Source organism: Syngnathus acus, chromosome 15 (genome assembly GCF_901709675.1).
Source record: "Syngnathus acus chromosome 15, fSynAcu1.2, whole genome shotgun sequence".
NCBI lineage: Eukaryota > Metazoa > Chordata > Actinopteri > Syngnathiformes > Syngnathidae > Syngnathus > Syngnathus acus.
Genome location: NC_051100.1, coordinates 297,263 through 317,939, shown reverse-complemented (window position 1 = coordinate 317,939; position 20,677 = coordinate 297,263). Strand labels below are relative to the sequence as shown.

At 44.3% G+C, this 20,677-nt stretch overlaps 3 protein-coding genes across 7 annotated transcripts; all 3 read left to right on the top strand.

The window, feature by feature from the left end:
- The first annotated feature begins 1,028 nt into the window (after positions 1-1,028).
- Positions 1,029-3,480, top strand: LOC119134363 (calcium homeostasis modulator protein 2-like). Of its 3 annotated transcripts, XM_037270978.1 has the most exons (5): positions 1,029-1,258; positions 1,415-1,765; positions 1,835-2,008; positions 2,310-2,766; positions 2,806-3,480. In XM_037270978.1, exons 2-4 carry the CDS (start codon positions 1,457-1,459, stop codon positions 2,739-2,741), a joined length of 915 nt encoding a protein of 304 aa, XP_037126873.1. In that variant the 5' UTR covers positions 1,029-1,258; positions 1,415-1,456; the 3' UTR covers positions 2,742-2,766; positions 2,806-3,480. The 3 variants fall into 3 exon arrangements, with proteins under 3 accessions (XP_037126873.1, XP_037126872.1, XP_037126871.1); XM_037270977.1 differs by having other exon boundaries at positions 1,030-1,197; positions 1,415-2,008; XM_037270976.1 differs by having other exon boundaries at positions 1,035-1,258; positions 1,415-2,008.
- A 1,048-nt stretch (positions 3,481-4,528) lies between these two features.
- Positions 4,529-8,386, top strand: LOC119134366 (ras-related protein ORAB-1-like). The gene is made up of 6 exons (XM_037270986.1): positions 4,529-4,943; positions 6,155-6,227; positions 6,551-6,646; positions 6,905-7,000; positions 7,500-7,631; positions 7,969-8,386. The coding sequence occupies exons 1-6, from the start codon at positions 4,930-4,932 to the stop codon at positions 8,167-8,169; spliced, it is 612 nt and encodes a 203-aa protein (XP_037126881.1). The 5' UTR covers positions 4,529-4,929; the 3' UTR covers positions 8,170-8,386.
- Positions 8,387-10,029: 1,643 nt separating this feature from the next.
- On the top strand, positions 10,030-20,447 carry LOC119134349 (condensin-2 complex subunit D3-like). 3 transcript variants are annotated; one of them, XM_037270938.1, is made up of 35 exons: positions 10,030-10,099; positions 10,610-10,782; positions 10,919-11,081; positions 11,156-11,322; positions 11,454-11,606; positions 11,671-11,732; positions 11,808-11,895; positions 12,011-12,144; positions 12,317-12,389; positions 12,481-12,606; positions 12,704-12,959; positions 13,340-13,378; positions 13,458-13,544; positions 13,654-13,727; positions 13,818-13,952; positions 14,026-14,246; positions 14,458-14,649; positions 14,721-14,818; positions 14,887-14,996; positions 15,231-15,338; positions 15,537-15,651; positions 15,777-15,866; positions 15,926-16,164; positions 16,273-16,352; positions 16,803-16,937; positions 17,044-17,177; positions 17,755-17,951; positions 18,029-18,139; positions 18,213-18,380; positions 18,667-18,770; positions 19,038-19,105; positions 19,300-19,347; positions 19,435-19,494; positions 19,693-19,741; positions 19,981-20,447. In XM_037270938.1, exons 1-35 carry the CDS (start codon positions 10,048-10,050, stop codon positions 20,045-20,047), a joined length of 4,176 nt encoding a protein of 1,391 aa, XP_037126833.1. In that variant the 5' UTR covers positions 10,030-10,047; the 3' UTR covers positions 20,048-20,447. The 3 variants fall into 3 exon arrangements, 2 of the variants coding, with proteins under 2 accessions (XP_037126833.1, XP_037126834.1); XM_037270939.1 differs by having other exon boundaries at positions 12,317-12,392; positions 12,484-12,606; XR_005100313.1 differs by lacking the exons at positions 19,435-19,494; positions 19,693-19,741; positions 19,981-20,447 and adding an exon at positions 18,890-18,958 and having other exon boundaries at positions 19,300-19,352.
- Positions 20,448-20,677: the final 230 nt, after the last annotated feature.

Genomic DNA, 20,677 nt, shown 5'->3' with positions numbered 1-20,677 from the left:
GCATAGGTTGGAAATCCACCCACATGTTCTCATGGAAACATGCAAAGAGACATCCATCCATCCATCCATTATCTGAAGCGCTTCTCCTCACCAGGGTTGCGGGCGTGCTGACTTGGGGCGCTAGGCAGGGGACACCCTCAACTGGTTGCCAGCCAATCCCCGGCCGGGCACAAATACGTAGTATAGGTACGGACAACCATTTGGAGTGCTGAATCAGCCTGCCGTGCATCTCTTTGGGATGTGGGGGGATAGCCGAGTACCCGGAGAAAGCCCACGCGGGCACGGGGAGAACATGGACAGGAAGGGGAGCCTGGAGCCCTATTGAACCTGCAACCTCTGAACCGGTGCTCCGCTGCTCTTCTTGATTGCAATTCATTCGACAAATACGCACGCGGGCACACAAAGAGAAACACCCAAACATTTGAAAGGTTCAAAAGGTTCTAGTATTTATTTAGAGGGCGACATTTTCTCATGAAAACCTAATGCCTCATCCCATTTGAGGTCAGCCGGCGGGCGGTAGATTTGAAATATTCTAAAGTCGACTGTACAGATATTGTATTTGCACAGCACACGGAGAACCCGACCTAACACAGGCATGTAAGAGGAGATGGCAGAGCGAACAAAGAGTTGGACGTATGTACCTCTTGAGCTGGGGGAGGGGAGGGGGCGGGGCGGCTCGGGTGCTGACAGTTGCCAACCGCATAAAAAAAAAACCCCTAGCATCTCTCCAATGAATAGTTGCCATTTTTACATGCCGAGTCTTCATTCTCAGGCCTCCAATATGCATGCAGTATAATTAGTTCAGTATGTAATACGTACTATGTGAACGGAGATGTGCATTGTGCTCCACTCCACAAAAAGATTCACTACACTTAGTCTCATTCCTTGATAACGGTTGTTTTTCCCTCTAAGGCTAGGCTACGTCAGTTACCATATGTTGTCAAAGTTTTACACTCATATTTGACCTATTAGCTTACACGAATGCATTGGGCGAGCAAGCTTTTCCAGTTCCTGACTTGGCTGTGTTTGCACGTGTTTTCACTTGTAGGGTTTTTTTTTTTCTCTTCTTCTTCACTGGGGAGGAAACCAGAGGGCAGGCCCTTGCTGTGAGTCATCATCGGTGCTCACACAAACTCAAAGTTGAGCTCAGAAGGAAGACTTCTGCTTCAGCTGGAAAAAGAGGCATCTGCACAGAAGGCATCGCGAAATGGATTCTAAAAGTCCAGTCACATGTTTTGCCTGAGGATACTGGAAGGCTGTAAGTTAGCATGACTGACTTTTTGGACCAAATAATATGGTTTATGACATGTGTGACACGTGTTTTTACACTTGAAAATGACAGATGATGTGATTTGAGAAGCAAATGTAAGACTTTTAATCTCTCTCTCTCTCTCCATCTTCTTTTCCTTTTTAGCTTGACAGCTTACTTCAGTGATCTTACCCCAACATCCCAAACATGGCCGCTTATGCCCTTGTCACGCAGAATTTTAAATTTGCCTCTCTCTTCTTCAAGAGTAAAGATGTGATGATCTTTAACGGTCTGATTGCTCTGGGCACTGTGGCGAGCCAGACGGCGTACAACGTTTTTGCTTTCGATTGCCCGTGTTCCCCTGGGAGAAACTACTACTACGGCATAGCTGCCATCGGTGCTCCGGCTTTGGCGTTTTTCATCGTTGGAGTCATGTTGAACAAGAGAACTTGGGATCTAGTGTCAGAGTGCCGCCTCCGGAGGTTCAAGAAACTGTCCACAGCAGCCGCCTTCGCGGTACTGGGGAGTATTATGGGTCGAGCCGTGGTGGCGCCGCTTACGTGGACCGTCCTATCCCTGCTGCAGGGTCTGGCGTACACGTGCGCCCTAAGCGAGTTTACCGACCCCAGCAGCGTCAAGGGCTTCCCGCCTGGTTATTATTCCGAGGACATGGCAAAGTTCCCTTGCAAGGAAAGCGTTCCGACCGAGCTGCAAGGCTTTTGGGCAGAAATTGACCGACGTCTGAAATATGAGTCACAGGTAGTGGAAAACAATCTTTGTTTGTTTGTCTGTTTTTTTCGACCAAAGCCGTAGCATGTTCTCACCACGAGTTATTTGAGAAGAAAAAAAAGAAATGTAGACAATTTGGTTTGGTTCGTTAAAACCACAAAAACATCTCTCAAGTGAGCACAAACTGAATTTTGAGCAGAAAGAGGGTGTGGCGTGGCGTGGCGCGGCGAGGCGAGGCGAGGCACTCGCTGCAGACTAACATACTCAAAGTGTAATCGTGCAAAAATAGCACACCCAACAAGCGGCTGACTAAACGATTGTATGTTTTCAGCTGATTGGCTGGCTGGTGGTTGCCGGGACGTCTTTGATGGTTTTCTTAGTCATGTGCACGAGACATTGCTCGTCGCCCCTCGGCTACCAGCAGGAAGAATACTGGAAGAAGTATCGCGCCAACGAAAAGACCCTCTTTCGTCGTACGGCCGCCGTCCACGCCCAACTCATGGCTGCAAAGTATGTGGAGAGCTTCTTCGGTTTCGTGGCTCTGGAGAACGATGAGAAGGAACACGTGCTGGAACACCAGGCCGCGGCTAGTCCCATCTGCAGCACCGAGTGGAACAGAGTGAGCGGTGTCTACCTTTACAGGGAGAAGAATGGACTACCTCTATACAGCAGACTTAACAAATGGGCCACATACAACGAGCAGAACGCCCGGGAGGAGGACTTTGATAAAGAAATGGAAGTGTTTGACAGTTTAATTGCCTAGCACAATCCAAATGACTGCAATCACTGCGTGCGTTTCATTTCAAAATGTTGCTCCTGGTGTCACAGCAACATGGATTGGCCTGGCCTGGCCTGGCCTGGCCGATGTGCCGTTGGCCTGCACTTGACTTAAGTGGCTCAATGATTCAATTTAAAGCCAGTTGCCTCTCCTCTCACTGACATTGTGAGCCAGCTGCATTCCTCCTCAACTTACTATATTTGAAACTATGGTGTCCACACCTTTGAGTTGTATTTATTATGTGCCGATATTTGATTTGTTGTCATAGCAATGCCAAAGTGACTATCGATCATAAGAATGCTGTTGAACGGGCTGCGGCTGGCGCAGACTACACTCCATGCAGAGGATGATGCTATTTGTGTTCGTAGCATCCAATTAGCAGCAGGCATTGCCATACTTCAATTAGTCACTCACTCACTCACTCAACTGAATGCACATGTCTATGTCCTTAGTCTTAACAAGCATTCAAATGAAAGCATGCTTACAGTACACATTTGTCTTGTGCTGTCTGAACGGTTGGTGAAAATACATATAAATACTGTGTGTCATCCTGCTAACTGCTTCATGACTCAACTTTTGATTTGATGTTTTAAAGAGCACTCATCCTCTACTCCAAGAATCGTTCATTTTCCAAGAGTGGGTGGCCATTGCAGAGACCTAACTATTTGCGTCCATATGAAATAACATGTCCCCATTACAGTAGCAAATGTGGTCGTTTGGTTTTGTATCAGACTCACTCGTCCGTCAGTCAGTCTCTTCAAACAATCCCTTCACAAATGGTGAGCGATACATCGAGTACGCAAATTGTTGCCCATCTATTGCAATGATTTCATTTGCCATTTCTATGCACTTGAGACCAGTTGCAATTCTTGCATGACCCGGTGCAATATTTCATGCATAACATTTGTTTGAAGTCCACGGAGGCAAAAAAAAAAAGTCAAAACATGTTATTCCAACTTCAAAAGTACCAGTCAATCCTAAAAATGTAACACTAACAACGTCCCCAACACCCGCAGAATAACACGAGCCTTTTATCACAAGTGTCACATGTCGTATGTCACAAGAAGACTACATGATCATCAAAATCTTCGTTCAGAAGTGAGTCAGACCGGATGAGAGCTCTGCTACAATGGAAGACTTGGATCATGTGACACTTTGGGGCTCTATTTTCAGCACATTTGCTGCGGCGGGGCAAAATTTCAATCGGTTTTACTTTTGAAAAATATCTTTATTTTCAATTGGGGTTCTTTGTAAAAAGACAATGATATGGCCCAAAAAATATTCATTTTATTTGACTTTTTTCCAACTTTATCACTTGTCCTCTTTTCCTTCCCACTATTTTCATACCTCTTTTACATTTCAAATAGGCATGTTGTTTATTTGTTTGCTTGTTTCTTCATCCCTTCCTCCCTCCCTATCTGTCTCTGTCTGTCTGTCTGTCTGTATGTATTCCTTTTTGTATTTATGTATGTGTATAGATAGATAGATAGATAGATAGATAGATAGATAGATAGATAGATAGATAGATAGATAGATAGATAGATAGATAGGCAATATATCGCTATAGCTTAAGTACACGGTTACTTGACATGAAATTGTTTATTGGTGGATCACCCAAAGAAAAAAAGCGACACATACTTAATTGTCTCAAGTAAAGACCGGAGAAAAAGAAGTGTCCAAATGTATTGTCAACAGATTTGACGCTGTTGAAACCAACACAAGGACTTGGACTGACACGAGAAATCCCTTTGCCACGTTTCACTGATGACGTCAGCGGTTTCCATCCGACTGACACTTTTCCGCTGCACGAACGACTTCCCGGTTAGTAGAGAGAACGGACGCTTCGTTTTTTCGTGTATATTTTTCTTTCTTTCTTTCTTTCTTTCTTTCTTTCTCTAGCTTTTGTCAAATAAAAGGAGCGACAGGCTGCGCAGCGATTGTTCCCCTTTCTACCGTGCTGCTGAGTTGGCTCCTGTTAAGTGCTTCCTGGTTGGAGTCAGCCGCAGCCATTTTGGAATTTGGAGCGAGCGAGCGAGCGAGCGAGCATTGAGCAACAACTAGCCGGCCGCCGTGCTTCTGGGAGCCGTCGAAGTTAGCCACCGCTACCCTTTGCACACATCATATCACATCTTCCCCCCCACAAGACGCTAACACACTGTTCAACAGCTCCACAATGAATCCAGAATAGTAAGTACTTTCTTGATGACCAATGTGGTGTCACGTTAGAGTGTGTCGCTTGGCAGTACAACAAACAAGTTAGCAATAGCTCTTAAGTGAAGCTACGTTAGCAGCTAACGTCAGCTGACTGCGTCTGTCCACCGGAACCTACCACCGACGTCTCTGATGATGAATAACACATTGGTGGTTGTTCTTATTAGATTATTATCTGTGTTGTCCGATGACTGCTTTCATTGCTACCAAAAACGTAGTTGAACCATTGGGTCATAAAGGGTTGTAGGCAGGGGATCGAAACTTGCATCGGTAAACATCTTGACAGCTTTGACTCTCATTTCGATCCTTATTGATACTGACTGCTGTGTTTGGTTCCTGAGAGAAAAACACAACATCTGGAGGCTATTGATGCAAACCTGGGTGGGCAACACTACTTCGAACTACCAATCGTTCTTGTTAGACGACAGTGGATCGCGAACCTCAAATGTTTACCATTCATGTATTCATGTTTTGTTCGGCTTAGGGAACCGGTGGCACTGGTTCGTTGAATTGGACGCTGATATGAAATTTGATGCTAGACCAGGCTTCTTTGAGCGAGCAAAACAGAAATGTCATTGCGTCGCAAGTTAAGCGTCTAAATTCCCTGACACTTTATCTTTGGTGATATATTTCAATCGTATAGCGAGCGGGAGGGAGGGAGGGAGGGTCGAAGTCGAGCCTCCCTCCCTCCGGAGGTCAGTCAGTGTCTTGGTCATGAGATCAGGAGGTCACATGCCATGCCATGCCATGCCATGCCATGCCATGCCACAGTAAAGTTGAGCAATTAGCTTTTGTTTTCTAGGTCTCGTCATCCATTCCAAATTACGCAGGTATTTTTTGCTTTAAACATGCACAATGGCTCATAGTAAACACATGTATGACACTTCATTCTCATTTACTATCCTTTGAAGAACTTTTTTTGCAATACCTAATCCACACTTTCCATATAATGGCCTGAATATTAAAGAGGGTGTCAACTGGCAATATTTGAAGTACGTGACTGTTGTGATTGTCTGTGGTCATGAATTGTAATTCCTTTGCAATTTCTTTTTTTATGACTAAGGAAGAGTATATTTCTTAGACCAATCCACAAACGACTTAACATGTTGATCTTAATTGACCAACACATTCTATCTATCTATCCATCTTTCTTTCTATCTATCTATCTGTCTGTCTGTCCTTTACAGTGACTATTTATTCAAACTGCTCCTGATTGGTGACTCTGGTGTTGGAAAATCTTGTCTCCTGCTCCGATTTGCAGTAAGTATAATTCTTCAAGAATATGACTAGCCCTCTGTAGTCCCTCTTAAGACCATAGTTGAGTTGTATTATCACGCATTACTCAATGACTGCACATCCATGTCTCACACACAGAGAGAGAGAGAGAGAGAGAGAGAGAGAGAGAGAGAGAGAGAGAGAGAGAGAGAGAGAGAGAGAGAGAGAATGGGACTTCAGCAGATTTGCATGCAAGAATTGTGTTACGGACAATGCCTCTTCATATTCATGATGTTTCATTGCACATTCTTTGCATGTGTGACTAAATCCCCCTGTTTCCCCCCCCCCCTCCCTCCCTCCCTCTGCAGGACGATACATACACAGAAAGCTACATTAGCACAATTGGTGTGGACTTCAAAATACGGACCATAGAACTTGATGGAAAGACCATTAAACTTCAGATTGTAAGTCACGCACTATTTGTCAAGTTCTCGAAATAGAAAGCAAACATCAATCTTCAGGAAATGGCAGCCTGCCTTTCTTTCTTGCTTGCTTTTTCATTCTTTTTTTAAACAAATGACATCTTGATTTTAAAAGTGCAAAAGTTCAATCATAATAAAATATTAAATAATAAATTAAAAATTAATAACAATAATAAAAACGGAGATGTAACACTCCCCCCCCCCCCCCCCCCCCTTTTTTTTGGGTTTTACCTTGGACAGTGGGATACAGCAGGCCAAGAAAGGTTTCGTACGATCACGTCCAGTTACTATCGAGGCGCTCACGGTATCATTGTAGTGTATGATGTCACAGATCAAGTAAGTGAAAGCATTTCTTACTTTGACCTATTCTATTTGAATACAAGTGCCAATTTCTATGGCTCTAATGCAGTGCAGCAGTGGTTCAAATCGATATTCTTCTTATTAGGTCCACAGCAGGTGGAGGAAGTACACGACCAAATGGCTTCTTTTTTTTTTTTTTTTTTTCCTTTTCTTCTTCTTGCACTCATTGTGTGGTCATTTCAAGAAATGACAGTCGTTGATGATGTACGTTCCTTTTCATGTTTCATCCAAATCCCCAAACATCTTTGCATGTGTACTGCCACCTGCTGTCGACTGGAATTATGATCGCTTCTGTGCACACGTAATCAAGCGCATATTTAGTTAGAGGTGGGGGGTCACTCCCATTGCTGTACAAAGTTTGGTAAATCGTTGGATGTTATCACTTTAAATGTGAATAAAATGATAGCAATTGTACCCATTTTTGTTTTATGTGATGTAGTTCAGTAAATTGATGGTGCTCTTTTTGACGTCACAGGAATCCTTCAATAATGTTAAACAATGGCTACAGGAGATTGACCGTTATGCCAGTGAAAATGTCAACAAGTTGTTGGTAGGCAACAAGTGTGACCTGACGACAAAGAAGGTGGTGGATTACACAACAGCCAAGGTAAGGCGTACTCGTGATTCAGCCTCCGTGGATTTGCTGATTTGGAAATACTTTTTTCACATTGATTAGGAATGCTCGAGCCCACATTTTTTCACCTTTTCAATACCAACAAATACATAACAACGTACGTAGTCTATTGAAATTGCTAAGGGTTCATGTATTTCTAATGACTCATTTTCACTCATAATTCTGGGCAATTTGGACTTTTCAGTTTGGCTATTTTCATCTGCCGTGAAAAAAGGAAACTTGAACCATCTCCACTTTCGATATTTCTGTTGCGACTGTAGTCCATCCGAGTCTTTGTTGTCAACTTTCTTTTCTTTTGGTGCCGACCCAGGAGTTTGCAGACTCTTTGGGCATCCCCTTCTTGGAAACCAGTGCCAAGAACGCCACCAATGTGGAGCAGGCCTTCATGACCATGGCTGCAGAGATTAAAAAAAGAATGGGCCCCGGCGCCGCGGCCGGCGGTGGCGAGAAGCCCAACATGAAGCTGACGCCCGGAACCACCGTCAAGCCTTCATCGGGCGGCTGCTGTTGAGCGCAAAAGCACAGCCCGTCCCGCTGGCGATTGATTCTACGCTCGGTCAGTCGGTATGCCTGGCTGCCATCTTCCTCTACCGCAACCTGACCGGGTAGGGATGACATGACATGACATGACATGAATCACATGCTTATGTGAGAACAAGATGAAGTTGCCTGTATTTCTACCATAATGTAGCACACTACCAAAAACAAATAAAGCCTTCGTCTTGTCACCCTGTCCTGCTATTGATGACAAATTGGATCAAACGGTGATCATTTCACCAGACTTGGCCCAGACAACCAATATCTATCTATCGCTCCCATTTGGCTCACTTCATTCACACTAATTTTATTCCACCTGCTCATCAGACTCCACAAGTGTGTGTGCGCGTGTGTTTGTGTGCGCGTGTGTTTGTGTGCAGGTGTGTGTTTGTGTGTGTGTGTGTGTTTGTGTGTGTGTGTGTGTGTGTGTGTGTGTGTGTGTGTGGCGCGCGCGCGTTCATCACTGCATTCCATTTTGAGTTTGCTAACAATTTGTTTCGTGAAGTTTTTTTTTTTCTTTTGTATGCCTCTCATTATCTTGTTTTGGCTTTCCTTTTGTCATTCTGTTACCTATCTGTTCTGTCTCCATATGAAGCCCCCCCTCAATTCATCGGCCATAGATGTTTCACAATACAGCATCTCAACTTCAGTACTGTGTGGGTGTGGGTGTGGGTGGGTGGGTGGTTGGCACGCACACACACACGTGTATATATACAGGAAAAAAAAAACTTGCATACTTGTGCGGATGTGTGTACATGTGTAAATCTTCTTCAGCTTGGATCTGCTAAATGCATTGGGTGGATTGAGAGAATTGCACATTATCTTAATTTTTCTTAGTAGTAGTTGAAGTAGTACTAGTGGACAACACATATGACCGAGAACCCTCAAACTTGCCACCTTCTCTTGGAGGGGACCTGAGCCCGAAGAACCCATACACATCATCCCCATGGGGTGAGGGATTTTTTTTTCCTGTTATTTGTGTGCGTGCGTGTGTGTGTGTATAGATATATTGATATAAACTGAATTATAGGTGGTCATATTACTAGTACTATAGCATAGTACTATTGCTAGTAGTAGTAATAGTACTATATATACATATACTATATATATATATATATATATATACATATATATATATATATATTCTATAGATATATATATATGTATAGACCCATATGTCAGATCTCACATTTGTTCAGTAATCTAATGCATTCTTAAAATTGTCTTGATTCAATATGTAATACTAAACAGAAAATAATGTACTCCAAGACTATAAAATGAAAAGGTCCTTCTGTGATTCTTGTTGAGATGCATTGTAAAGACTACACAATTATTTATTCTACATTTGGGGGGATTTGACAGTTACATAAGATCTGTTTGCAAACTGTTGTGTATGGTGGTAACCTAAGTGCAGAATTTCATATAAATACAATGTTCTCTTGTTTTCATAATAAAGGCGACTGAATTCAGTTTGAAAGACTCTCTGGGAATATATTTTTATTTCAAATATGTTAAAGCTACTGGAATAGTGTTTTGTACCGCCTGATGACATGTCACATTCAATCAAGCCCCAAACTGAGTCAAAATGGATGATTGAAAGAACGAAAGAAGCCCGTCGCCATGGAAACGAAGGCCGCTCTCAAGGCTGCTTTCGTTTGTCACGTGACGTGTTGCCGGCGCGATCCGGAAATGACGTTACGTCGCCCGTACCATCCTATCGAGGACGCAGCCTGCCCAATTTGGACACGGATGAAATCCGAGGACGGGTAATGACGGGCATTAACGTCATTTCCGATGAAACCGATATGTACTGCGCAAGTGCAAAACTGGCTGGTGGCGGGTTTTATTCAAAATGGAGTTGACGTCTCCGTTGCGGTTTTTGAAACTGAACCAAGTCCCACAAGGTAAATTTGCGAATACGAGATAATTGCAGACAAAATTACGCGTAACTTAAAGGTATGAGTCCCACGAGTTGAACACATTCCATGGATAATCTATATTCTTTCTGTTTTTATGACTACACTCGTACATTCTTAACTTCGTTCTTGTTTATTTTAAGCCTGACCAAGGGCACAGCGGGCTTTATTGACACGATTACATTGATTTCATTAACAGTATCGATATTAATTTGGAGTCATAGTATTTCGTTGTTTTACTGTCCAAAAAAAACCGGCATTCTAAGGAATTTTGAATTGACATTGAGAAAGTTCCTGGCCAACACAGCGCGTATTTGGGATACAACGTTTGAACGATATGACTGGCTTGACCGCCGAGAAAGCCACAAAGCATGCATGTTATGTTAATGCCACTTCTGTTTTAACGTGGAGTATTGTAACGACTGACAACTTATTTTATAAATCATTTATTGTTCTTCTTGGTCATGTCATAAACTTTGATTCTTTCTTTCTTTTCAGCCTGGGTGAATGCAGTGTGGGATGCAGAATTTACAGAGATGGTACCGATGGACGATGATAACATAGAGGAGGAATTGGCAGCCTGCGGAGAGGAAGATTTCAGAAGACTGTACGCATATCTGCTGGCGCTTTCTGAGGAACAACAGTCTCCTAGCACCGATGCCAGTTTTCAGGTATATTTGGTCCACGCTGTGATCTGCAGAGTGCGTGCATCAGGGAATGAGGAAGAAGAAAGGGACTGCCATTCAGCACTGTCTGCAATCATTTGGAATGAAAATGCTTTTGTCAAGCCTCTTTGTTCTGCTGTAGAGTATCTGGATGCAGCTGAGGGAGAATGGTGTTTCGGTGCAGTCTTTGGTGGCTGTGCTGTCCTCCTTTGTTTTGCCGGGCAAAGCCAAAGCAGCGAATGTTCAGCAGAGGGTGGCTAGCCTTCATGCTGCTTCCCTCTATCTGTTGCTGCTTGGAATCCCAGGTAAATGGGAAGTATAGTTTGACATACATCATTTGTCTTCAACACTTCTACATATGACTGTATCTGTCTTCTAGGAAGCATTGGCAACAAAGTTTTTCACGAGATTTTATTGGACACTTGCTTGAGTGCAAGCGCTCACTGCTGGCCTCAAGACTTTGGCAAAAAGCGCAAGAAGGGCACTGTCAAGACTTCTCAGGCAGAGGGCAAGCGTTCCAAACCACACCGGAAGGAAACTCAAGAGGTCTCCCCATTCAAAGAGCCCGTATGGTTGATCTTAATGCCAGCCTGACATTTTCAACCGTTTTTCTTCCAAGCGCATTCAGTGAATAATGTCGGGCGATAGTGATGCATAAGTGTGTCTGTCGCCTGCAGATGGAAGTCGATGAGGAAGAGGAGCTCATCTTCTCAAGTCAAGACCTAAATAAGATCCGAGATGCGCTGGTTCTTCTGGTTCAAAGTCTTCTCCGACTTTTGCAGACATTGTCACTCAAAGACAAAGCGCAAAGTGCTTGCCGTTGCGTCCAGGTAACGCTTAAGATGCCGGCCGACCTCACCTGTTTGTCATCAACCTGTTTCATTTTGTCTGCAGATTTTTACCAAGTTGATTTACTTTGAACCAGTCATCGGAGAGCCCAACTTTTCTGCCGAACGGTACGGCGCTGGTGGTTGAGTTTTCCCTTCATCGTTTCCGGCCGAACCTGGCGCTTACGTCGTTTCGATCCACAGAGACGTCCGAGAATTGCGGAGCCTTCCCGAGATGGCCTTCTACGGCCTGCGGCTGATTTGCGCACCAAAACATGGAGACCAAAAAGAAGTAATTTTCATTCACATGCTGACATCCGGAGTATCCGCTTCATCTGTCTGACTGTCTGACTGACTGTCTGACTGACTGACTGTCTGACTGTCTGTCCGTCCGTCTGTCCGTCCAGTCGCTGAGGAGGGTTTTCCACCGACTTCTCTACGTAATCCTGATGATGAATAAAGAGGACAGAAGCAGACCGACCTTGCTCGTACTCAGCCACGCAGTACTCGCCGCACGGGATCAAGCCATCCGCTTTGTCTGGTAAAGTGGATGATTGGATGAGACAAATGGCTACTATACTGTGCAGCTAGCTCTTAAGATTTGACTATAAATGAGCTGATTGAATTGTACAGATGAACGTCTCGAAACAAAGGCAAAGGGGTTGGAGGCGTATCAATCTTGTAATTGTCATTCTTTCCATTTGGAACCGTAGTCACATTGTGAACGAGCTGAAAGAAGTGGCTCTTCCTCTCTTAAAAGTGCTCGTGCAGCACATTTGTTTTCAGGTGAGTCATTCAGCCCAAATAGCCCCAGCATTTGTGTCGCACTCGATGCCACCTGCTCACCTTCTCCGATGTCTTTTTCCACGGGGTGGAGATTGTGGAAAAATGTGAGTTTCGAAAGCACGCGGCCCAAGCTGTTGGCACGCTGATATCAGAGATGTCAAGTACAGACTGTGCGCACTTCATCAAGTGGCTGTATAACTTCTCCAGACAATCCAAGGTAATCCCCAGCCATCCACTAGGTACAATCCAATGTTCCGTATCGCGATTGGCACGTGTAAAAGACGACGACAAATGATTAAGGGCTGCTTTGGCAGATGGTGTCTCGCCTGTTCTCTGTGGATGTCACGATGGTTCTACTGGGGCAGCCGGAGAGGAGGCCGGAGGAATGTGACGAGCACGCGGCTCTGGCCCGCTACCTGCCGCATCGCTTCCTCATCCAGAACCTGTTGTTCGCTCGACGCAATGACCACTCCACCACTGTCCAAAGCCACGTCCTGGCCTGCTTGGCTCAGTGTCTGGAGTTGCCTTCACTCAATGCTACCTGCGCTATCCAAAGCCTCTTCTCTGCCAGTAAAGATTTGTTTTCCCTGTAAAGTGCCAAACTATGAATATCTTTGATTCATAATGTTGCCCATATAGCATCGTTTTGCAAAACAAGAAAAAAACAAATTTGTCGAACACGTTGGGGTTCTTTTCACCCCATCTGGGTGACATTGATTTTGCAATAGCAATGGAAAAAATACGATTGCGTCTTCTAAAAGAAGATTTTCCCCAAAAGATTGAAATGGAGCGATATCATTATGTCATGATAATAAGTGGCCGATGACGTTGTAGTGACCAAAATAAACTACCGTTCGGTGTTGTTTTAATTTTTTAATTCAATGGGACGGAAAGCTGGTATGGCGATGTCCTTGTTCCCGCACAATGACTAAATGACCCTTTTCTTCTAGCTGTAACCCAAACTCTATTGGAAGGGGAAAGTACAGAAGGTAAAGTTTGGTAGGGCTATGTGGTTTTTGTGCAACATGTCCAGATGAGCCTAAAACGCATTTCTGAATGGTGTTTCAGGCGGTTCCCAGCATCCACAGAAAAGCTTCCAGACCTTGCCGTTCAGGACTGTGGAGGTCGCTAGCACCGAGAGCTCTGTCTGTGATGGTGAGTCCTACTAAACGCGCGCGCCAACGTTTTGAGGCACCGCTGTTTGAACGCCAATGCTTCAGGTGACGTGATGATGATGACGATGATTTTTCTTTTTCCAATGAAGCGAGAGAGAACATGGCTCTTCTCATGCGGCGTGTGCAAGACTCCAAGTGTAATGTTCGCAAATCAGCACTGCAGGTAGTTTGACCTTGCCCGTCCTTCCGTGCACGCTCTCGATGTCCATATTGGTACGGATGGTTCCGTTCCTTTTCTCTTTGCCTTTTCCAGGCCCTAGTAGGTCTTCTGAAGCACGGCGTGATCCCAACGAGCTGGGAGAACCTTTCTATGCTCTCGGAGCGCTGTCGAGACCCGGCTGTGTCTGTGAAAAAGAAAGCCTTGCAGTGTGTGGACGAGATCCTTCACGTGAGTCCGCCTTTTCAGATGGAGTGAGTGCATGGAAACGATTGCGTCATCCACTGCCAACGACCACTGGCAGGCTAAACCGGATTGCAGCCTGGCGCAGAAGGCATGGCTGCTGGGCGTGGTACCGGCGGTTGAAGATTGCGAGAGCGCCGTCCAGGAGAAGGCCCTGGAGGCTCTCGACCACATCTTGCTCAGCCAGGTCAAAGCCTACGCCGCCTGCCGCCATCTTGATAGCAGTCAGAGGCTGACCTGGAAGCTGCTAAATCTGCTCTGCGACGAGTGTCACAGCCTTAGGTTTGGCACTTTCTTTCATTGATCTTTCACAAGCATGGACTTGAATGATATCACCTCAACTTTGAGTACCTTCGAAGTGCGTGCGAGCGTGCGTGCGTGCGTGCGTGCGTGCGTGCGAGCGAGCGAACAAAAACAACGGGCATTCTAGTTCTATTGAGAGAGCGTGATTATTATACTAGTCATTATTTGTTGGTTGGTTTCTGTTCTCCAGCCAATATTTCAGTCGGGCCATCACCATCTGGACTAAACAAAACAAGTTTACGGAAACATTTGTAACGAATCTGATTTCGCACACGGAGGCTGATCACAGTCGTGGAGCCTGGCTGCTGCTTTCCAAGGTGGTTTCTGCATCTCCCAAAATTCCATATGGCAAACTCATGGATGCCTGGGACAACATGGTCAGGTAGGGTGGGCTACATTTAGCTTGTGCAAACATGGATGTGACGTACTCATCATCTTGCCTTCCTTCCCCAGATCCAAAAATGTGAGCGCGACAACCTGCTGTCACATTCTGGGTGTGATTGGAGACATTTCTGCTCACTTGAATGAAGACACAAAGGCTCGGATTGTTGGTGAGTGACGGAACCTTTGTCGCCTTTGTCCGAGCGTATTCTGGATGCATTTTTTGCTTTGTCTGCAGATGATATGATGCCTTGGCTGAAGTCCTTTACCATGTCTCTTGAGGCTATCAGTGCTGCCATAGATACTCTGCATCAAATTGGCAGCGGTGAAGATGTCAAGCAAACTCAGGTTGGAGTTTGCTTTCAGTAACCCAGTGTTATTCAAAGTAGTACTTAGCTCCACGAACTAACTTTGTCCCTTGTAAATTGAAAAGCCTAAAGGGTAGAAAGCACCCAGCATACATATATACTACGTGTGTTGACGAGCACAACAGAAAGAAAGTTTGCACTCTTCTGTGCTATCACCAAATGAATTCAAACGTCGGAAGAAATATGACAAGGTCGTCGTTCTTTTTTTTCTTAGGCTTTCCTGAATCATCACTGTGGTGAGCTGGTGTCAATTTGTGAGTCTTATCTGGCTGCTATAATCCTGACCAAAAATGGAATCCACAACGTTAATGAAGAGCTGATGGTGAGAACTACATTTTCACATCTGTTACTATGTTTCCAAGTCGCCCAAAATGATGCTACTCTTCAATTTGGAGGCCGTTCCTGCACTCAAACAATGTTTTGTTGAAGAGTTCATTCCAAATAGCGCACCGATTCAAAAGCAAATTGTTTCTTTCATGACCAATAATTGTGTCTCACTGAAAAGAATGTTGTCTTCCAGGTGAAACACCTTCACACCTTTGGTGTTGCCTCACTCAACTGTCCTGCTCGAGTGTCCAAAAGAATGATCTTGCTTGTGGAATCTGTCCTTATCCCAAATCCAGACAAATTACAAGGTACACTATTACTACATGGCTTTTGTTGTTGTTGTTTCCCCCCCCCCCCCCCCCCCCCCCCTTCTTCTTCTTCTTCATATTTGTTGTCTGTATCCACAATTGTCTTCTCTATTTACAATTGACAAATTGTCAAGATGAGCTAGCAGCTTCACTTCCCGTCTTCCAAAGCAACTTGCTGCCGACCAAAGTCCGAGCCCACGGCGTCATTACTTTGGGTGAGCAATCTGGTGCTGTTCTTGGTTTGCCTTTGTCCAATACTTTCCAACTGGATCAGGTAAGCTGTGTCTGCAACATGAGGAACTGGTCCGCAAGTACCTTCCCGTGTTCGCCAGAGAGCTGGAGCTCGGTACAGAAGTGGCCGTACGCAACAACATTGTGGTGATCATGTGTGACCTATGCGTTCGATACACAAATATGGTGGATCGCTACATCCCCGACATTTCCGCCTGTCTACGAGACGACCAAACAATCATCCGGGAGCATGCTCTCATCATGCTCACCAACCTCCTCCAGGTAGGAAGAGACTGGGCCAAACACACTTTGTTGGAAATGCATAGCATGTCTCGAGCTCTCCTTTAGACATGCTAAAATAAAGCCCAACCCTTTTTGGATTCCTTTTAGGAGGAGTTTGTAAAATGGAAGGGCTCTCTATTCTTCCGCTTCATGGTGGTGCTAGTTGATCCTGTCCCAGCCATCGTCAGGTGAACGACATTTGACGCGCTGTACTCGGATTTCCCAAAACATCAAACAGTGGTGCCTGCCAATCGAGCTGACCATTTAGGAAGCGCACGCAAATCCTTTTTATGCACTTGGAAGAAATCATTTGACTTGTGAGCATGTGGGCTAGATGTACGTATTATTATTATTTCTCCAGTTTGACTTCCTGATCCTAAAAGACGCTATCGAAAGAATCGATTGGACCTGGGCTGCTGGGAATGCATACATTGTTTTGAGGAGACTCGATTGAGTCCATGGCTATATTAATGGAAGCTTCCCAGGAGCCCATCACCATGCGCAAAGCGTATTCAGCAGCCAGCCAGCAAGCCAGCAGATGAATTGGATGAGTTGGGACTGAAGATACTGCTTCAATGTCAAATCTTTGTTTTCATTGCTCATGTCAAATGACTGCATTGTCTTTTCTGTCTGTACAGTCTGTGTGAATACTGCCTGGTTCACATACTGCTGAAAAAGAGCCCAGAAATGTTTAGTCAGCATTTCATTGAGTGCATCTACCACTTCAATTTGTACAGTGGACATAATTCCTACAAGTTGACTGAAACTGAAAGGTAAGGAATGAGAATAGGAGCCAAGTTGCCAAGAGCTCCCTCACTTGCCGCTTTTTCCCGTGAACACTGCAGTACACGGTAGTATTTGTATGTATTCTTTTTTCAGTGGAAAACTTCGGTTCTCCCTAAAGGGGCCTCAGCACCGCGAGAAACGTTTTCGGATTTACCGCTTTCTACTGCTCCATTTGACGGATGCGCAACGCTTCAAGATCACCAATAAGATGAACCAAAGTGTCCTGGGTGAGTGAGAAATGCGACAAATGCAATTTGCTGTGCAATAAACACAATCAATCAATCAATCAATCCAAAAGCCATTGAAGTGGTCAAAGACTGATCTCGTGACAATGAACCCTTCGTTACACGGCTGTCACTCTCAAATATTTTTAGAATACATTACTCCATCAAATCATCGGATAGAATTCTATTGGAATGAAAGGGTACTATTTCAAACAAACTTTGATTGACTGTCGTCTATTCATTTTTGTTCATTTGCTATTCTTTAGTGATTTGAAAAACAACCAGACAACAGTTAAGCAGCATGGTTTTCCAAATCAGATGCTTGCAAATGTCTTCCGGGCTGCTTTCACAAAGGACGAGCAAAGTCCGAGAATACCAATGACCTCTTTGGACATTGCGCTACCGAGACAAGTTTGGGAGCTTAAGATCAGGGGATGCTTTGAGAATAATTGTCAATTTTTGTCTATGTGAAGCCCTTTGAGACTGCTTGTGATTTAGGGCTATACAAATCGACTTGACTTGACTTGACTTGACTTGACTTGAGATGCGCACGCTTCTTTCCTTCCCTTTTCCATTGCAGCCTGCTTTGCCAATGAAGAGCTGCCACTGAATGCAGATGCGGAAGACATTTTATCAGACACCTTCAACATACTGACTTTGAAAGAGATGAAGCTTCAGGCCACTGCGAGCGCTGCAGGGGACGAACAAGACGAGGAAAATATGAGCACCATGGCAAAAGCAGTTTTCCAGGCAGCTCAAAATAAGGTGATTTCTCAGGTGAGTCAATGGCCATCATGCCAGGTTCAGCTTCAGCTTGCTCAAAGGTACTTGAAGCTTGCTTCTTTGAACCCCAGGTCAGGAAGAAGGCTTTCGTGGAGGACACCGTTCCTCTCATCATCAGTCTTAAGCGCTTACTGGAGCAGAGACAGTCTCCTGTCCTCAAAGATCTCACAGCCTACCTGCAGGTTGCTACAGGTGCACTTTCAGGAGGTCATCGACACAGAAAGACAAGGCACCCAATGTTGTTGTTTGTATTAGGTGACAATGCAGGACTACCCTCAAGAAGTCAAGGAGTTTTTTGCCGGGGATGAGCAATTAGCAGCAGAAGTGGACTTTGCCCTAAAGCAAGCAGGGAAGGACCGCCATCCGGAGAAGCCGATGGACAACTGCAACCTGAATGAGGACTCCAAAATGCTTGCAGCTCAGGTTGGGAGGGAGGGAGGGAGGGAGGGAGGGATGGAGGGAGGGATGGATGGATGGATGGATGGATGGATGGATGGATGGATGGATGGATGGATGGATGGATGGATGGATGGATGGATGGATGGATGGATGGAGATGACCACTCACAATACATCAATACTCACAAAACATTCTGAATCAAGTCCATTTCTGAGTCAATGCCGCAAACCACAAAGCATTGCCTATTGTTGTCGTCTTTCATTTGTCCCGCTTCATTTGCCACACTTCATGACTGGCTATCTTCTGCTAGGCTTTGGCGCACCGCTCTACTTCTTTGTCAAAGAATCTGCAACCTTTCAGCTTTTCCACGCCACATCCAAATCAGCTCCATGCAAGACTTTGGCAGAGTGAGAGGTACGTACGTACGTATGTATGTTGTTGGCATCATTTCTTCTGGAAATTCAACATGTCTTTTTTGCTAACCTGTAAAAGTGAAAGAAAAAAACCCAAAACAAATCTTTAAATCGAAAAAGATTTTCCTGAAACCATTCAAGTGGATTTGTTGTTGACGACCTCACATCTCGGCCTGGATTGAATCAGAGGTGCTTCAAATGTGCAGTGAAAGTGAATCTGAACAATACTATGGATATGCGTAACTATGAAAATGAATTTGTGTCGCAGGCGAAGGCATCTCTTGGCCAGAACCGGCTCAGAACGACAGTCAAACTCCATCACTCTGGGAACAACAGGTGCACCAGCTCAAGTGTATATACTGTATTATGTGTGTGTATACTGTATATATGTGTGTGTATACTGTATATGTGTATATATATATGATATATTATATATATATACATATATATATGTACTATATTTTATATATACCCACGTGTATATATAAAATAGCTCTAAACAAGGAGCATTCCATCCGCGTGTCTTGCAGAAAAGTCTCAAGGAGTCGTGAATAGCAGAGCCATCAGCACTCCAAACGGTACGATGCCAAACCCTTAGCTCGCAATGTTGCTATTGCCTCACAGGATTGACCTTAGTCTCTCCATCCAAACCTCAACCTTTCCAGATATGGGCCTAAATGTGACTTTTGAGGAGGGAGTCAGTGCCATCTACAATGATCAAACAAGTATGACATTTGCCTCCGCTTATTGTATGAATGTGTTGTTCCCATTTTTTGATCTGGTCCTGTGTCAAGAACTTGACCTTGTGTCTGTGTCTCTCTGAAAACCGGACTGTACCAAAGTGTAACTAGTTTTCAGCCCTGCTTGATATTTGTCAGACGTTGGTGTGCGTGATCCTGAACGTTGTCTCTGTGCGCTGACAGGTTCTCGCCAGGAAAGTAGCGTTCTTCATGTACGCTCAGATGGAAATCAGTGAGTTGTACCATTATGTCATACCCCCCGCATCCCCCCCCTCTCCCCTGTTTGTGTCAACATTGCTGAGCTGAAAACGCCTTGTTGAAGTAAATGCTGCTATTAAGCTACTGCCCCACTGTAGAATATGACAATATTTTGTTGCTGTGTTTAATAAATGCTGATGCTCAAGGCTTTCCATTTGAATTTGAATTGACATCTTATTCCATATTGTACTCTGCTATGTTTTTCTGTTCCAGACCTTCTGGACCGAGGCAGTGGAATGACCAGTCCCCTTTCCGTCCTAAAAAGAAAAGCAGTCTTTAGTCCACCTTTTGGTTTGACCTGTGTGCCTTCGCTCCCCATCACATGGTTTTATATTTTAACTTTGGAATTGCAAGCAGCCTATTTAATCTCTTCAGAAAGTTTTTTTTTTTTTAATTAAGGGTCCATTGACACTCTATGTTGTCCTTTTTTTCTACTATTTTAAGGACCTGTAAGGTCTTTGGAGCAGATGGTTTTATTTACTCGAATATGGAAACATGCGCTATGCTATTTTATTTGAATTTTATCTTGTCTTCTCTTCGGTTTCCCCATCTGTCAAAAGCTTTTCTGATTGTCTCAAATTTGACATTTCCTACTGTACATTTGAATCCTTTAGTTTCTTGTGTCATTTTAAAACACCCTTTTTGAAAAAAGAAAATAAAATTTGAAAAAAGACATATTTGCAAACTTTGTATTTCTGAGTTTGTTTCATCTCTGTCTTTATGATTTGATTTGATTTGATGATTGCCTATTTATAAGAAATAAAAAGCAATCAAAGTAAAACAAGACTTGGCATTTACCTTAAAACAAAAGCCACGAGCTTGACTTCCCTAACCCCAGGGGTTCTACCGAACTCGGTTTAAGAACCACGACCTCGACTCCCAGTGCAGTCACTCTATGATGTGTATAGTC